Genomic DNA, 13400 nt, shown 5'->3' on the forward strand with positions numbered 1-13400 from the left:
AAATAATTAAACCCTAGGTGTTTGGGTATGGTGCTGGGACTGAGGAGGATAAGCACTTCATAGATGACTTACTTCTTAGAATGAGTGTCCAGGGCTAATTGTCAGCTAGCCCCATGGACCAACAGGAATGTTTTCCCTGCAATGCACTGCATATCTCTGGATTTGGTGAACCCAGGTATTGACACAGCAACTACAGGAGTCAAAAGTAGTGGTTTAAAAAGAACATTATACATAGCATTTCACCATTAATTCTGGATTCCTCTCCCCTTTCCTGCTGAAGGATCCATGAGAGAAGACAACCAGTCCTCTACCCTCGATTTCATCCTCCTGGGAGTTAGCGGTCAGCAGGAAGAGGAAGATGTCTTCTTCATCCTCTTTCTGTTCATTTACCCCATCACATTGATTGGAAACCTGCTCATCATCTTGGCTATTCGCTTCGATGTTCGCCTCCACAACCCCATGTATTTTCTCCTTGCCAACCTCTCCTTTGTTGACATCTTCTTCTCCTCTGTGACTATCCCTAAGGCATTGGCCAACCATCTCCTGGGCACCAAAGCCATCTCCTTTGGAGGATGCCTAACACAGATGTGTTTCATGTTAGCTCTGGGTAACACAGATAGTTATATCCTGGCTGCTATGGCCTTTGATCGAGCTGTGGCCATCACCCGCCCACTTCATTACACAACAATTATGAGCCCACGGACTTGTGTCCTGCTAGTCACTGGGTCTTGGGTGATTGGAAATGCTGATGCCTTCCCCCACACTCTGCTTACAGCTAGCCTGTCCTTCTGTGGAAACCAGGAAGTGGCCAACTTCTACTGTGACATTGCCTCTTTGCTCAAGCTGTCCTGTTCTGACATCCACTTTAATGTGAAGATGATGTACCTGGGGGCTGCTATTTTCTCCGTGCCATTACTATGCATCATCATCTCTTATGTTCGAGTCTTTTCCACAGTCTTATGGGTTCCATCCACCAAAGGTGTGCTCAAAGCCTTCTCCACCTGTGGCTCCCACCTCACCGTTGTTTCTCTGTATTATGGGACAGTCATGGGCATGTACTTCCGCCCTCTGACTAGTTACAGCCTAAAGGATGCTGTGATAACTGTGATGTACATCGCAGTGACTCCAATGCTAAATCCTTTCATCTACAGTCTGAGGAATCGGGACATGAAGGCTGCCCTGGGGAAACTCTTCAGCAGGAGAATCTTTTCATAACCAATGTGAGATAATGTTAGAGACTGCACTAAACCAATTAAAATATACTTGAAAAGTCAGCTCCCCCTCCAAGAAGCCACCTTAATCTGTACAGACATTAAATTTCTTTTTTCAGAAATCTGGTAACAGTTTGATGAGACATCCTATTATCCATTTATACATATTATTGCTCCTTTGGCAGAGTGGCAGGAAGGTTATTAGATCCTGTTCCAATGAGGCTACTGACTGGCAGAGTAAAGTTGAGAATGTCTGTTGTTGTTGTTTTAATTGCTAAGTCCTGTCTAACTCTTTTGGGACCCCATGGACCACAGCCCTCCAGGCTCCTCTGTCCATGAGATTTCCCAGGCAAGCATATGGGAGTGAGTTGCCATTTCCTTCTCTAGGGGATCTTCCTGACCCAGAGATTGAACCTGCATCTCTTGCGTGGCAGGTGGATTCTTTACCACTGAGCCACCTAGGAAGCCTTGAGAATGTCTCAATCATGGCTTAAGGTGTACATAATATAAATAGAAAAGGTCTGCCTTGTCTCTGTCTTAGAAGGTAAGTATCACAGTATTTCATGCTTTGGAGTCTACAAGTTATTATTTAAACATCAATTTGGAGAATTATTAGGCTATATCACCCCTACTTTGCTTGAAAACCTTGAGGACAAGAGTTGTCTCAACACTTTGCTCTATTTCTACAAATGTTGGTCATTGCAATCAATAATTGTTTGTGAAGGTAGAATGGATGAATGTAAGTGAATAAATTTACTCTGATAATGATTAGACATGAATAGATTTGACATTATATACCATCTATTCTATACTGGGTACATTATAAAGTAATTTTGGAACCATTCGGGAAGCAAAAATTATATAGACTTAACACAAGGAATTAGCTATATAGATGAATTCTGAACATGACTAAAACAAGATAAAAGATGAATACTGATATAATCCAAAAGTTCAGTTCAGTTCAGTTCTGTCGCTCAGTCGTGTCCAATTCTTTGCGACCCCATGAATGGCAGCACACCAGGCCTCCCTGTCCATCATCAACTCCCGGAGTACACTCAGACTCACGTCCATCAAGTCAGTGATGCCATCCAGCCATCTCATCCTTGTCGTCCCCTTCTCCTCCTGCCCCCAATCCCTCCCAGCATCAGAGTAATCCAAAAGTTACTAAGTGCAAAAAGAAGCTGTTTTCATTAGAACTGGGGGAAAGGAATGGGATAGGTGGTGTTACCAGAACCTAGGAGTTCAGTAGAGGGATGACCACATGCCTGAAGCTCACATCTCTGAGAGGAGCTGCCAAGCTGCTTTTACTTGGTCCTCACCTGCGGACATGACGCAAATTTCATTCCTGGGGCTCTGAATCCTCATGAGTGTGTGCTAAGTTGTTTCAGTCATTCCAACTCTTTGCGATCCCATGGATTGTAGACACCAGGCTCCTCTTTCCATGGGGTTCTCCAGGCAAGAATACTGGAGTGAGTTGCCATGTCCTCCTCCAGGGGATCTTCCTGACCCAATGTGTCTCCTCAATTGCAGGCAGATTCTTTACCACTGAGTCACCTGGGAAGCCCCTAGAAAATGATGCTTTTATTGAAAATAATGAATAAGAGAATAATTTTAAGAAAACCAGGTTTATTTTGGGCAGACTTTAAAGGTTCCTGAGGAACACACTCAGGGAAATGTTCAATAAATCATACAATGAAGATATGAAGCTTTGCAGCAAAATTAACAGAGCATGAATCAGAGTGGCACTGATAAGTAAAGTTTGGGAACAGATAAAATTATCTAAGAGCCTCTGTAGAATGACTAAATTTCGAGAAAAGGGGGGGTATAATGGAGAATGAGGATTCTGGTTGGAGGAAAAACAAACTTGTACAAGTTTGACTTGATGTTCCTATGAGTCAAGCTATGTGTCTCTCAATTTTCTATTCATCAAACCACACGGCACAGTGTATTTTTATTGTGTTGTCATAATAACATTGAGTGGGCCTACAAATGCTTGTTTTAGAAAAAAGATGAAACAATAGCCAACACAAGGAAAACAGTGATGAGTGCTACAAAACAAGCTCCAAATGCGCCATATAGTTTCAGAAAAAGTAGATCTTTCTTTTTTTTTTAATTTTATTTTATTTTTAAACTTTACAATATTGTATTAGCTCTGCCAAACATTGAAATGAGTCCGCCACAGGTACACCCGTGCTCCCCATCCTGAACCCCCCTCCCTCCCCGCTCCCCACACCCTCCCCCTGGGTCGTCCCAGTGCAGCAGCCCCAAGCATCCAATATTGTGCATCGAACCTGGACTGGTGACTCGTTTCATACATGATATACATATTTCAATGCCATTCTCCCAAATCTCCCCACCCTCTCCCTCTCCCACAGAGTCCATAAGACTGTTCTATACATCAGTGTCTCTTTTGCTGTCTCATACACAGGGTTATTGTTACCATCTTTCTAAATTCCATATATATGTTAGTATACTATATTGGTGTTTTTCTTTCTGGCTTACTTCACTCTGTATAATAGGCTCCAGTTTCATCCACCTCATTAGAACTGATTCAAATGTATTCTTTTTAATGGCTGAGTAATACTCCATTGTGTATATGTACCACAGCTTTCTTATCCATTCATCTGCTGATGGGCATCTAGGTTGCTTCCATGTCCTGGCTATTATAAACAGTGCTGTGATGAACATTGGGGTACACGTGTCTCTTTCCCTTCTGGTTTCCTCAGTGTGTATGCCCAGCAGTGGGATTGCTGGATCATAAGGCAGTTCTATTTCCAGTTTTTTAAGGACTCTCCACACTGTTCTCCATAGTGGCTGTACTAGTTTGCATTCCCACCAACAGTGTAAGAGGGTTCCCTTTTCTCCACACCCTCTCCAGCATTTATTGCTTGTAGACTTTTGGATCGCAGCCAATCTGACTGGCGTGAAATGGTACCTCATAGTGGTTTTGATTTGCATTTCTCTGATAATGAGTGATGTTGAGCATCTTTTCATGTGTTTGATAGCCATCTGTATGTCTTCTTTGGAGAAATGTCTATTTAGTTCTTTGGCCCATTTTTTGATTGGGTCATTTATTTTTCTGGAGTTGAGCTGTAGGAGTTGCTTGTATATTTTTGAGATTAGTTGTTTGTCTGTTGCTTCATTTGCTATTATTTTCTCCCATTCTGAAGGCTGGCTTTTCACCTTGCTAATAGTTTCCTTTGATGTGCAGAAGCTTTTAAGTTTAATTAGGTCCCATTTGTTTATTTTTGCTCTTATTTCCAATATTCTGGGAGGTGGGTCATAGAGGATCCTGCTGTGATGTATGTTGGAGAGTGTTTTGCCTATGTTCTCCTCTAGGAGTTTTATAGTTTCTGGTCTTACGTTTAGATCTTTAATCCATTTTGAGTTTATTTTTGTGTATGGTGTTAGAAAGTGTTCTAGTTTCATTCTTTTACAAGTGGTTGACCAGTTTTCCCAGCACCACTTGTTAAAGAGATTGTCTTTAATCCATTGTATATTCCTACCTCCTTTGTCAAAGATAAGGTGTCCATATGTGCGTGGATTTATCTCTGGGCTTTCTATTTTGTTCATTGATCTATATTTCTGTCTTTGTGCCAGTACCATACTGTCTTGATAACTGTGGCTTTGTAGTAGAGCCTGAAGTCAGGTAGGTTGATTCCTCCAGTTCCATTCTTCTTTCTCAAGATAGCTTTGGCTATTCGAGGTTTTTTGTATTTCCAGACAAATTGTGAAATTATTTGTTCTAGCTCTGTGAAGAATACCGTTGGTAGCTTGATAGGGATTGCATTGAATCTATAAATTGCTTTGGGTAGTATACTCATTTTCACTATATTGATTCTTCCAATCCATGAACATGGTATATTTCTCCATCTATTTGTGTCCTCTTTGATTTCTTTCACCAGTGTTTTATAGTTTTCTATATATAGGTCTTTAGTTTCTTTAGGTAGATTTATTCCTAAGTATTTTATTCTTTCCGTTGCAATGGTGAATGGAATTGTTTCCTTAATTTCTCTTTCTGTTTTCTCATTATTAGTGTATAGGAATGCAAGGGATTTCTGTGTGTTGATTTTATATCCTGCAACTTTACTATAATCATTGATTAGTTCTAGTAATTTTCTGGTGGAGTCTTTAGGGTTTTCTATGTAGAGGATCATGTCATCTGCAAATAGTGAGAGTTTTACTTCTTCTTTTCCAATTTGGATTCCTTTTATTTCTTTTTCTGCTCTGATTGCTGTGGCCAAAACTTCCAAAACTATGTTGAATAGTAATGGTGAGAGTGGGCACCCTTGTCTTTTTCCTGACTTTAGAGGAAATGCTTTAAATTTTTCCCCATTGAGGATAATGTTTGCTGTGGGTTTGTCATATATAGCTTTTATTATGTTGAGGTATGTTCCTTCTATTCCTGCTTTCTGGAGAGTTTTTATCAAAAATGGATGTTGAATTTTGTCAAAGGCTTTCTCTGCATCTATTGAGATAATCATACGGTTTTTATTTTTCAATTTGTTAATGTGGTGTATTACGTTGATTGAATTGTGGATATTGGAGAATCCTTGCATCCCTGGGATAAAGCCCACTTGGTCCTGGTGTATGATCTTTTTAATGTGTTGTTGGATTCTGATTGCTAGAATTTTGTTAAGGATTTTAGCATCTTTGTTCATCAGTGATATTGGCCTGTAGTTTTCTTTTTTTGTGGGATCTTTGTCAGGTTTTGGTATTAGGGTGATGGTGGCCTCATAAAATGAGTTTGGAAGTTTACCTTCCTCTGCAATTTTCTGGAAGAGTTTGAGCAGGATAAGTGTTAGCTCTTCTCTAAATTTTTGGTAGAATTCAGCTGTGAAGCTGTCTGGACCTGGGCTTTTGTTTGCTGGAAGATTTCTGATTACAGTTTCAATTTCCGTGCTTGTGATGGGTCTGTTAAGATTTTCTATTTCTTCCTGGTCCAGTTTTGGAAAGTTATACTTTTCTAAGAATTTGTGCATTTCTTCCACGTTGTCCATTTTATTGGCATATAATTGTTGATAGTAGTCTCTTATGATCCTTTGTATTTCTGTGTTGTCTGTTGTGATCTCTCCATTTTCATTTCTAATTTTATTTATTTGATTTTTCTCCCTTTGTTTCTTGATGAGTCTGGCTAATGGTTTGTCAATTTTATTTATCCTTTCAAAGAACCAGCTTTTGGCTTTGTTGATTTTTGCTATGGTCTCTTTTGTATCTTTTGCATTTATTTCTGCCCTAATTTTTAAGATTTCTTTCCTTCTACTAACCCTGGGGTTCTTCATTCCTTCCTTTTCTAGTTGCTTTAGGTGTAGGGTTAGGTTATTTATTTGACTTTTTTCTTGTTTCTTGAGGTATGCCTGTATTGCTATGAACTTTCCCCTTAGGACTGCTTTTAAAGTGTCCTATAGGTTTTGGGTTGTTGTGTTTTCATTTTCATTCGTTTCTATGCAAGTTTTGATTTCTTTTTTGATTTCTTCTGTGATTTGTTGGTTATTCAGCAGCGTGTTGTTCAGCCTCCATATGTTGGAATTTTTAATAGTTTTTCTCCTGTAATTGAGATCTAATCTTACTGCATTGTGGTCAGAAAAGATGCTTGGGATGATTTCTATTTTTTTGAATTTACCAAGGCTAGATTTATGGCCCAGGATGTGATCTATCCTGGAGAAGGTTCCATGTGCGCTTGAGAAAAAGGTGAAATTCACTGTTTTGGGATGAAATGTCCTATAGATATCAATTAGGTCTAACTGGTCTATTGTATCGTTTAAAGTTTGTGTTTCCTTGTTAATTTTCTGTTTAGTTGATCTATCCATAGGTGTGAGTGGGGTATTAAAGTCTCCCACTATTATTGTGTTATTGTTAATTTCTCCTTTCATACTTGTTAGCGTTTGTCTTATATATTGTGGCGCTCCCATGTTGGGTGCATATATATTTATAATTGTTATATCTTCTTCTTGGATTGATCCTTTGATCATTATGTAGTGACCATCTTTGTCTCTTTTCACACCCTTAGTTTTAAAGTCTATTTTATCTGATATAAGTATTGCTACTCCTGCTTTCTTTTGGTCCCTATTTGCATGGAAAATCTTTTTCCAGCCCTTCACTTTCAGTCTGTATGTGTCCCCTGTTTTGAGGTGGGTCTCTTGTAGACAACATATGTAGGGGTCTTGTTTTTGTATCCATTCAGCCAGTCTTTGTCTTTCGGTTGGGGCATTCAACCCATTTACGTTTAAGGTAATTACTGATAAGTATGATCCCGTTGCCATTTACTTAATTGTTTTGGGTTCGATTTATGCACCGTTTTTGTGTTTCCTGTCTAGAGAATATCCTGTAGTATTTGTTGTAGAGCTGGTTTGGTGGTGCTGAATTCTCTCAGCTTTTGCTTGTCTGTAAAGCTTTTGATTTCTCCTTCATATTTGAATGAGATCCTTGCTGGGTACAATAATCTGGGCTGTAGGTTATTTTCTTTCATCACTTTAAGTATGTCTTGCCATTCCCTCCTGGCTTGAAGAGTTTCTATTGAAAGACCAGCTGTTATCCTTATGGGAATTCCCTTGTGTGTTATTTGTTGTTTTTCCCTTGCTGCTTTTAATATTTGTTCTTTGTGTTTGATCTTTGTTAATTTGATTAATATGTGTCTTGGGGTGTTTCACCTTGGGTTTATCCTGTTTGGGACTCTCTGGGTTTCTTGGACTTGGGTGATTATTTCCTTCCCCAGTTTAGGGAAGTTTTCAACTATTATCTCCTCAAGTATTTTCTCATGGTCTTTCTTTTTGTCTTCTTCTTCTGGGAGCCCTATGATTCGAATGTCACAGCGTTTAATATTGTCCTGGAGGTCTCTGAGATTGTCCTCATTTCTTTTAATTCATTTTTCTTTTATCCTCTCTGATTCATTTATTTCTACCATTCTATCTTCTAATTCACTAATCCTATCTTCTGCCTCTGTTATTCTACTATTTGTTGCCTCCAGAGTGTTTTTAATTTCATTTATTGCATTATTCATTATATATTGACTCTCTTTTATTTCTTCTAGGTCCTTGTTAAACCTTTCTTGCATCTTCTCAATCTTTGTCTCCAGGCTATTTATCTGTGATTCCATTTTGATTTCAAGATTTTGGATCAATTTCGCTATCATTATTCAGAATTCTTTATCAGGTAGATTCCCTATCTCTTCCTCTTTTGTTTGGTTTGGTGGGCATTTATCCTATTCCTTTATCTGCTGGGTATTCCTCTGTCTCTTCATCTTGTTTAAATTGCTGTTTGGGGTGTCCTTTCTGTATTCTGGCAGTTTGTGGAGTTCTCTTTATTGTGGCGTTTCCTCGCTCTGTGTGGGTTTGTACAGGTGGCTTATCAAGGTTTCTTGGTTAGGGAAGCTTGTGTCGGTGTTCTGGTGGGTGGAGCTGTATTTCTTCTCTCTGGAGTGCAGTGAAATGTCCAGTAATGAATTATGGGATGTCTACAGTTTTGGGGTGACTTTGGGCTGCCTGTATCTTGGAGCTCAAGGCTGTGTTCCTTGTTGCTGGAGAATTTGCTTGGTATGTCTTGCCCTGAAACTTGTTGGCCCTTGTGTGGTGCTTGGTTTCAGTGCAGGTATGGAGGCATTTGATGAGCTCCTGTCAATTAATGTTCCTTGGAGTCAGGAGCTCCCTGGAGTCAGGGTTTGGACTTAAGCCTCCTGCTTCCAGTTATTGGTCTTATTTTTACAGTAGTTTCAAAGCTTCTCCTTCTATACAGCACCATTAATAAAACACCTACGTTAAAGATGAAAAGTTTTTCTACTGTGAGGGTCACCCAGAGAGGTTCACAGCATTACATGGAGAAGAGAAGAGGGAGGAGAGAGTTAGAGGTGACCCGAATGAGATGAGGTGGAATCAGTAGAGGAGAGAGTGGGCTAGCCAGTAATCTCTTCCTTATGTGCATTCCACAACTGGACCGCTCAGAGCTGTTCACGGAGTTATACAGAGAAGAGAAGAAGGAGGAAGGTGACAGAGGTGGCCAGGAGGATAAAAGGGGGGAATGAAAAGGAGGGAGACAGATCCAGCCAGTAATCAGTTCCCTAAGTGTTCTCCACCGTCTGGAACATACAGAAATTCACAGAGTTGGGTAGAGTAGAGAGGAGTTAGGGAGGCGACACAGGCGACTTGGTGGAGAAAAAGGAGAGTCCAAAGGGAGAGAGAGCAGTCAAGCCAGTAATCTCGCTCCCTAGTGAAAAATGGGTCCTGAAGATTGGGTTCTTAAAGGTACAAAATTGGTAACAAATACATAAGAGCAAAAATTAAAAATCTAGAGTAGAGTTTGGAATTTCAAAAATATGATGTTAAAGAAAAGAAGAAGGAAAAGAAAGAGAGAAAAAACGAACAAACAAAAACAAACAAGGTCGTGAAAATTATAAAGAAAATAGGGAGGAGCTAAGATGGCGGAGGAGTAGGACAGGGAGAACACTTTCTCCCCCACAAATTCATCAAAAGAGCATTTAAACGTCGAGTAAATTCCACAAAACAACTTCTGAATGCCGGCAGAGGACATCAGGCACCCAGAAAAGCAATCCAACTCTTCGAAAGGAGGTAGGAAAAAATATAAAAGACAAAAAAAGAGACAAAAGAGGGAGGGACGGAGCTCCGTCCCGGGAAGGGAGTCTTAAAAAGAGAGAAGTTTCCAAACACCAGGAAACCTTCTCACTGCCGAATCTGTGCCGAGCTTTGGAAGCACAGAGGGCAACGTAACAGGAAGAAAAAATAAATAAACAATTAAAACTCGAAGATTGCGAGTCCTACGGTAACTCCCCCAGTGGAGAAGCAGCGCAGACGCCTGCAGGCGCCATTAACAAGCGGGGGCTGGGCAGGGAGGCGCAGCGCGGGCTGCATCGCTTAGAGTAAGAATCTGGCCTGAATACCCTGAGCACTATCTGAGCGAAATAATTTGGGCTAACAAACCAGACTGTGGGATATCTACTACGCAAAAAGCCAGCCCCAACCTAAGACCGCCAGGCCCGTGCACGGAACAAAGAATTGAACAGAGATAGCCGGCTGCAGACCTTCCCCCTCCGGTGATAGGCAGCCAGAGCCGGAAGGGGGCAATCGCAGCCCCAGAGAGACATTATCTATAAAACTGTAAGCAGGCTTCTTTGCTAACTAAAACTTCTTGGGGGTCTGGACGGTTAACATCTGCCTAAGAAGGTGCGCCGGTTTTGCGCCCAGATAACCGAGTGGCGGGGAGGCGATAAGTCGCAGCATTGGCGCTCGCCAAACACCTCATCACTTGAGCTGCTCGGACCTGGGAAGAGCACAATACTCAGGCCCAACTGAGTCTGCGCCTCTGAGGACTATCCGAGTGCCTGAACCTGAGCGGCTTGGACCTGGGAGGTACATGCAACCCAGGGCCAGCCTTGGATTGTTCCCGGCGGAACAACCTAGAGCCCGAGCAGTGTGGGCAGGGAGGCTACACGCGCAGTGAGCGGGGGCAGACCCAGTGTGGCTGAGGCACTGCGAGCGCACGCCAGTGTTATTTGCTTGCAGCATCCCTCCCTCCCTCCCCACAGCGCGACTGAACAAAGAGAAGAAATACAGTTCCACCCATCAGAACACTGACACAAGCTTCCCTAACCAGGAAACCTTGACAAGCCACCTGTACAAACCCACACACAGTGAGGAATAGCCTCAATAAAGAGAACTCCACAAACTGCCAGAATACAGAAAGGACACCCCATACTCAGCAATTTAAACAAGATGAAGAGACAGAGGAATAGCCAGCAGATAAAGGAACAGGATAAATGCCCACCAAACCAAACAAAAGAGGAAGAGATAGGGAATCTACCTGATAAAGAATTCCGAATAATGATAGTGAAATTGATCCAAAATCTAGAAATTAAAATGGAATCACAGATAAATAGCTTGGAGACAAGGATTGAGAAGATGCAAGAAAGGTTTAACAAGGACCTAGAAGAAATAAAAAAGAGTCAATATACAATGAATAATGCAATAAATGAAATTAAAAACACTCTGGAGGCAACAAATAGTAGAATAACAGAGGCAGAAGATAGGATTAGTGAATTAGAAGATAGAATGGTAGAAATAAATGAATCAGAGAGAATAAAAGAAAAACAAATTAAAAGAAATGAGGACAATCTCAGAGACCTCCAGGACAATATTAAACGCTACAACATTCGAATCATAGGGGTTCCAGAAGAAGAAGACAAAAAGAAAGACCATGAGAAAATACTTGAGGAGATAATAGTTGAAAACTTCCCTAAACTGGGGAAGGAAATAATCACCCAAGTCCAAGAAACCCAGAGAATCCCAAACAGGATAAACCCAAGGCGAAACACCCCAAGACACATATTACTCAAATTAACAAAGATCAAACACAAAGAACAAATATTAAAAGCAGCAAGGGAAAAACAACAAATAACACACAAGGGAATTCCCATAAGGATAACAGCTGATCTTTCAATAGAAACTCTTCAAGCCAGGAGGGAATGGCAAGACATACTTAAAATGATGAAAGAAAATAACCTACAGCCCAGATTGTTGTACCCAGCAAAGATTTCATTCAAGTATGAAGGAGAAATCAAAAGCTTCTCAGATAAGCAAAAGCTGAGAGAATTCTGCACCACCAAACCAGCTCTACAACAAATACTAAAGGATATTCTCTAGACAGGAAACACAAAAATGGTGTATAAATTCGAACCCCAAACAATAAAGTAAATGGCAACGGGATCATACTTATCAGTAATTACCTTAAACGTAAATGGGTTGAATGCCCCAACCAAAAGACAAAGACTGGCTGAATGGATACAAAAACAAGACCCCTACATATGTTGTCTACAGGAGACCCACCTCAAAACAGGGGACACATACAGACTGAAAGTGAAGGGCTGGAAAAAGATTTTCCATGCAAATAGGGACCAAAAGAAAGCAGGAGTAGCAATACTCATATCAGATAAAATAGACTTTAAAACAAAGGCTGTGAAAAGAGACAAAGAAGGTCACTACATAATGATCAAAGGATCAATCCAAGAAGAAGATATAACAATTATAAATATATATGCACCCAACACGGGAGCACCGCAGTATGTAAGACAAATGCTAACAAGTATGAAAGGAGAAATTAACAATAACACAATAATAGTGGGAGACTTTAATACCCCACTCACACCTATGGATAGATCAACTAAACAGAAAATTAATAAGGAAACACAAACTTTAAACGATACAATAGACCAGTTAGACCTAATTGATATCTATAGGACATTTCATCCCAAAACAATGAATTTCACCTTTTTCTCAAGCGCACATGGAACCTTCTCCAGGATAGATCACATCCTGGGCCATAAAGCTAGCCTTGGTAAATTCAAAAAAATAGAAATCATTCCAAGCATCTTTTCTGACCACAATGCAGTAAGATTAGATCTCAATTACAGGAGAAAAACTATTAAAAATTCCAACATATGGAGGCTGAACAACACGCTGCTGAATAACAAACAAATGACAGAAGAAATAAAAAAAGAAATCAAAATTTGCATAGAAACGAATGAAAATGAAAACACAACAACCCAAAACCTGTGGGACACAGTAAAAGCAGTCCTAAGGGGAAAGTTCATAGCAATACAGGCACACCTCAAGAAACAAGAAAAAAGTCAAATAAATAACCTAACTCTACACCTCAAACAACTAGAAAAGGAAGAAATGAAGAACCCCAGGGTTAGTAGAAGGAAAGAAATCTTAAAAATTAGAGCAGAAATAAATGCAAAAGAAACAAAAGAGACCATAGCAAAAATCAACAAAGCCAAAAGCTGGTTCTTTGAAAGGATAAATAAAATTGACAAACCATTAGCCAGACTCATCAAGAAACAAAGGGAGAAAAATCAAATCAATAAAATTAGAAATGACAGTGGAGAGATCACAACAGACAACACAGAAATACAAAGGATCATAAGAGACTATTATCAACAATTATATGCCAATAAAATGGACAACGAGGAAGAAATGGACAAATTCTTAGAAAAGTACAACTTTCCAAAACTCGACCAGGAAGAAATAGAAAACCTTAACAGACCCATCACAAGCATGGAAATTGAAACTGTAATCAAAAATCTTCCAGTAAACAAAAGCCCAGGTCCAGACGGCTTCACAGCTGAATTCTACCAAAAATTTAGAGAAGAGCTAACACCTATCCTGCTCAAACTCTTCCAGA

At 40.1% G+C, this 13400-nt stretch overlaps 1 protein-coding gene across 1 annotated transcript; it reads left to right on the top strand.

Moving 5' to 3' along the window:
* Positions 1-285: 285 nt before the first annotated feature.
* On the top strand, positions 286-1289 carry LOC147352310 (olfactory receptor 1A1-like). Its single transcript, XM_086359660.1, has one exon. The coding sequence runs from the start codon at positions 286-288 to the stop codon at positions 1213-1215; it is 930 nt and encodes a 309-aa protein (XP_086215786.1). The 3' UTR covers positions 1216-1289.
* Positions 1290-13400: the final 12111 nt, after the last annotated feature.

Source organism: Bos grunniens, chromosome 19, assembly GCF_055505025.1.
Source record: "Bos grunniens cultivar Pamir isolate PY7600 chromosome 19, Bosgru_T2T1.0, whole genome shotgun sequence".
Classification (NCBI taxonomy): domain Eukaryota; kingdom Metazoa; phylum Chordata; class Mammalia; order Artiodactyla; family Bovidae; genus Bos; species Bos grunniens.

Excerpts from the sequence above, each read along its gene's own strand:
- LOC147352310 (XM_086359660.1), top strand. The coding sequence starts at position 286 with ATGAGAGAAGACAACCAGTCCTCTACCCTCGATTTCATCCTCCTGGGA.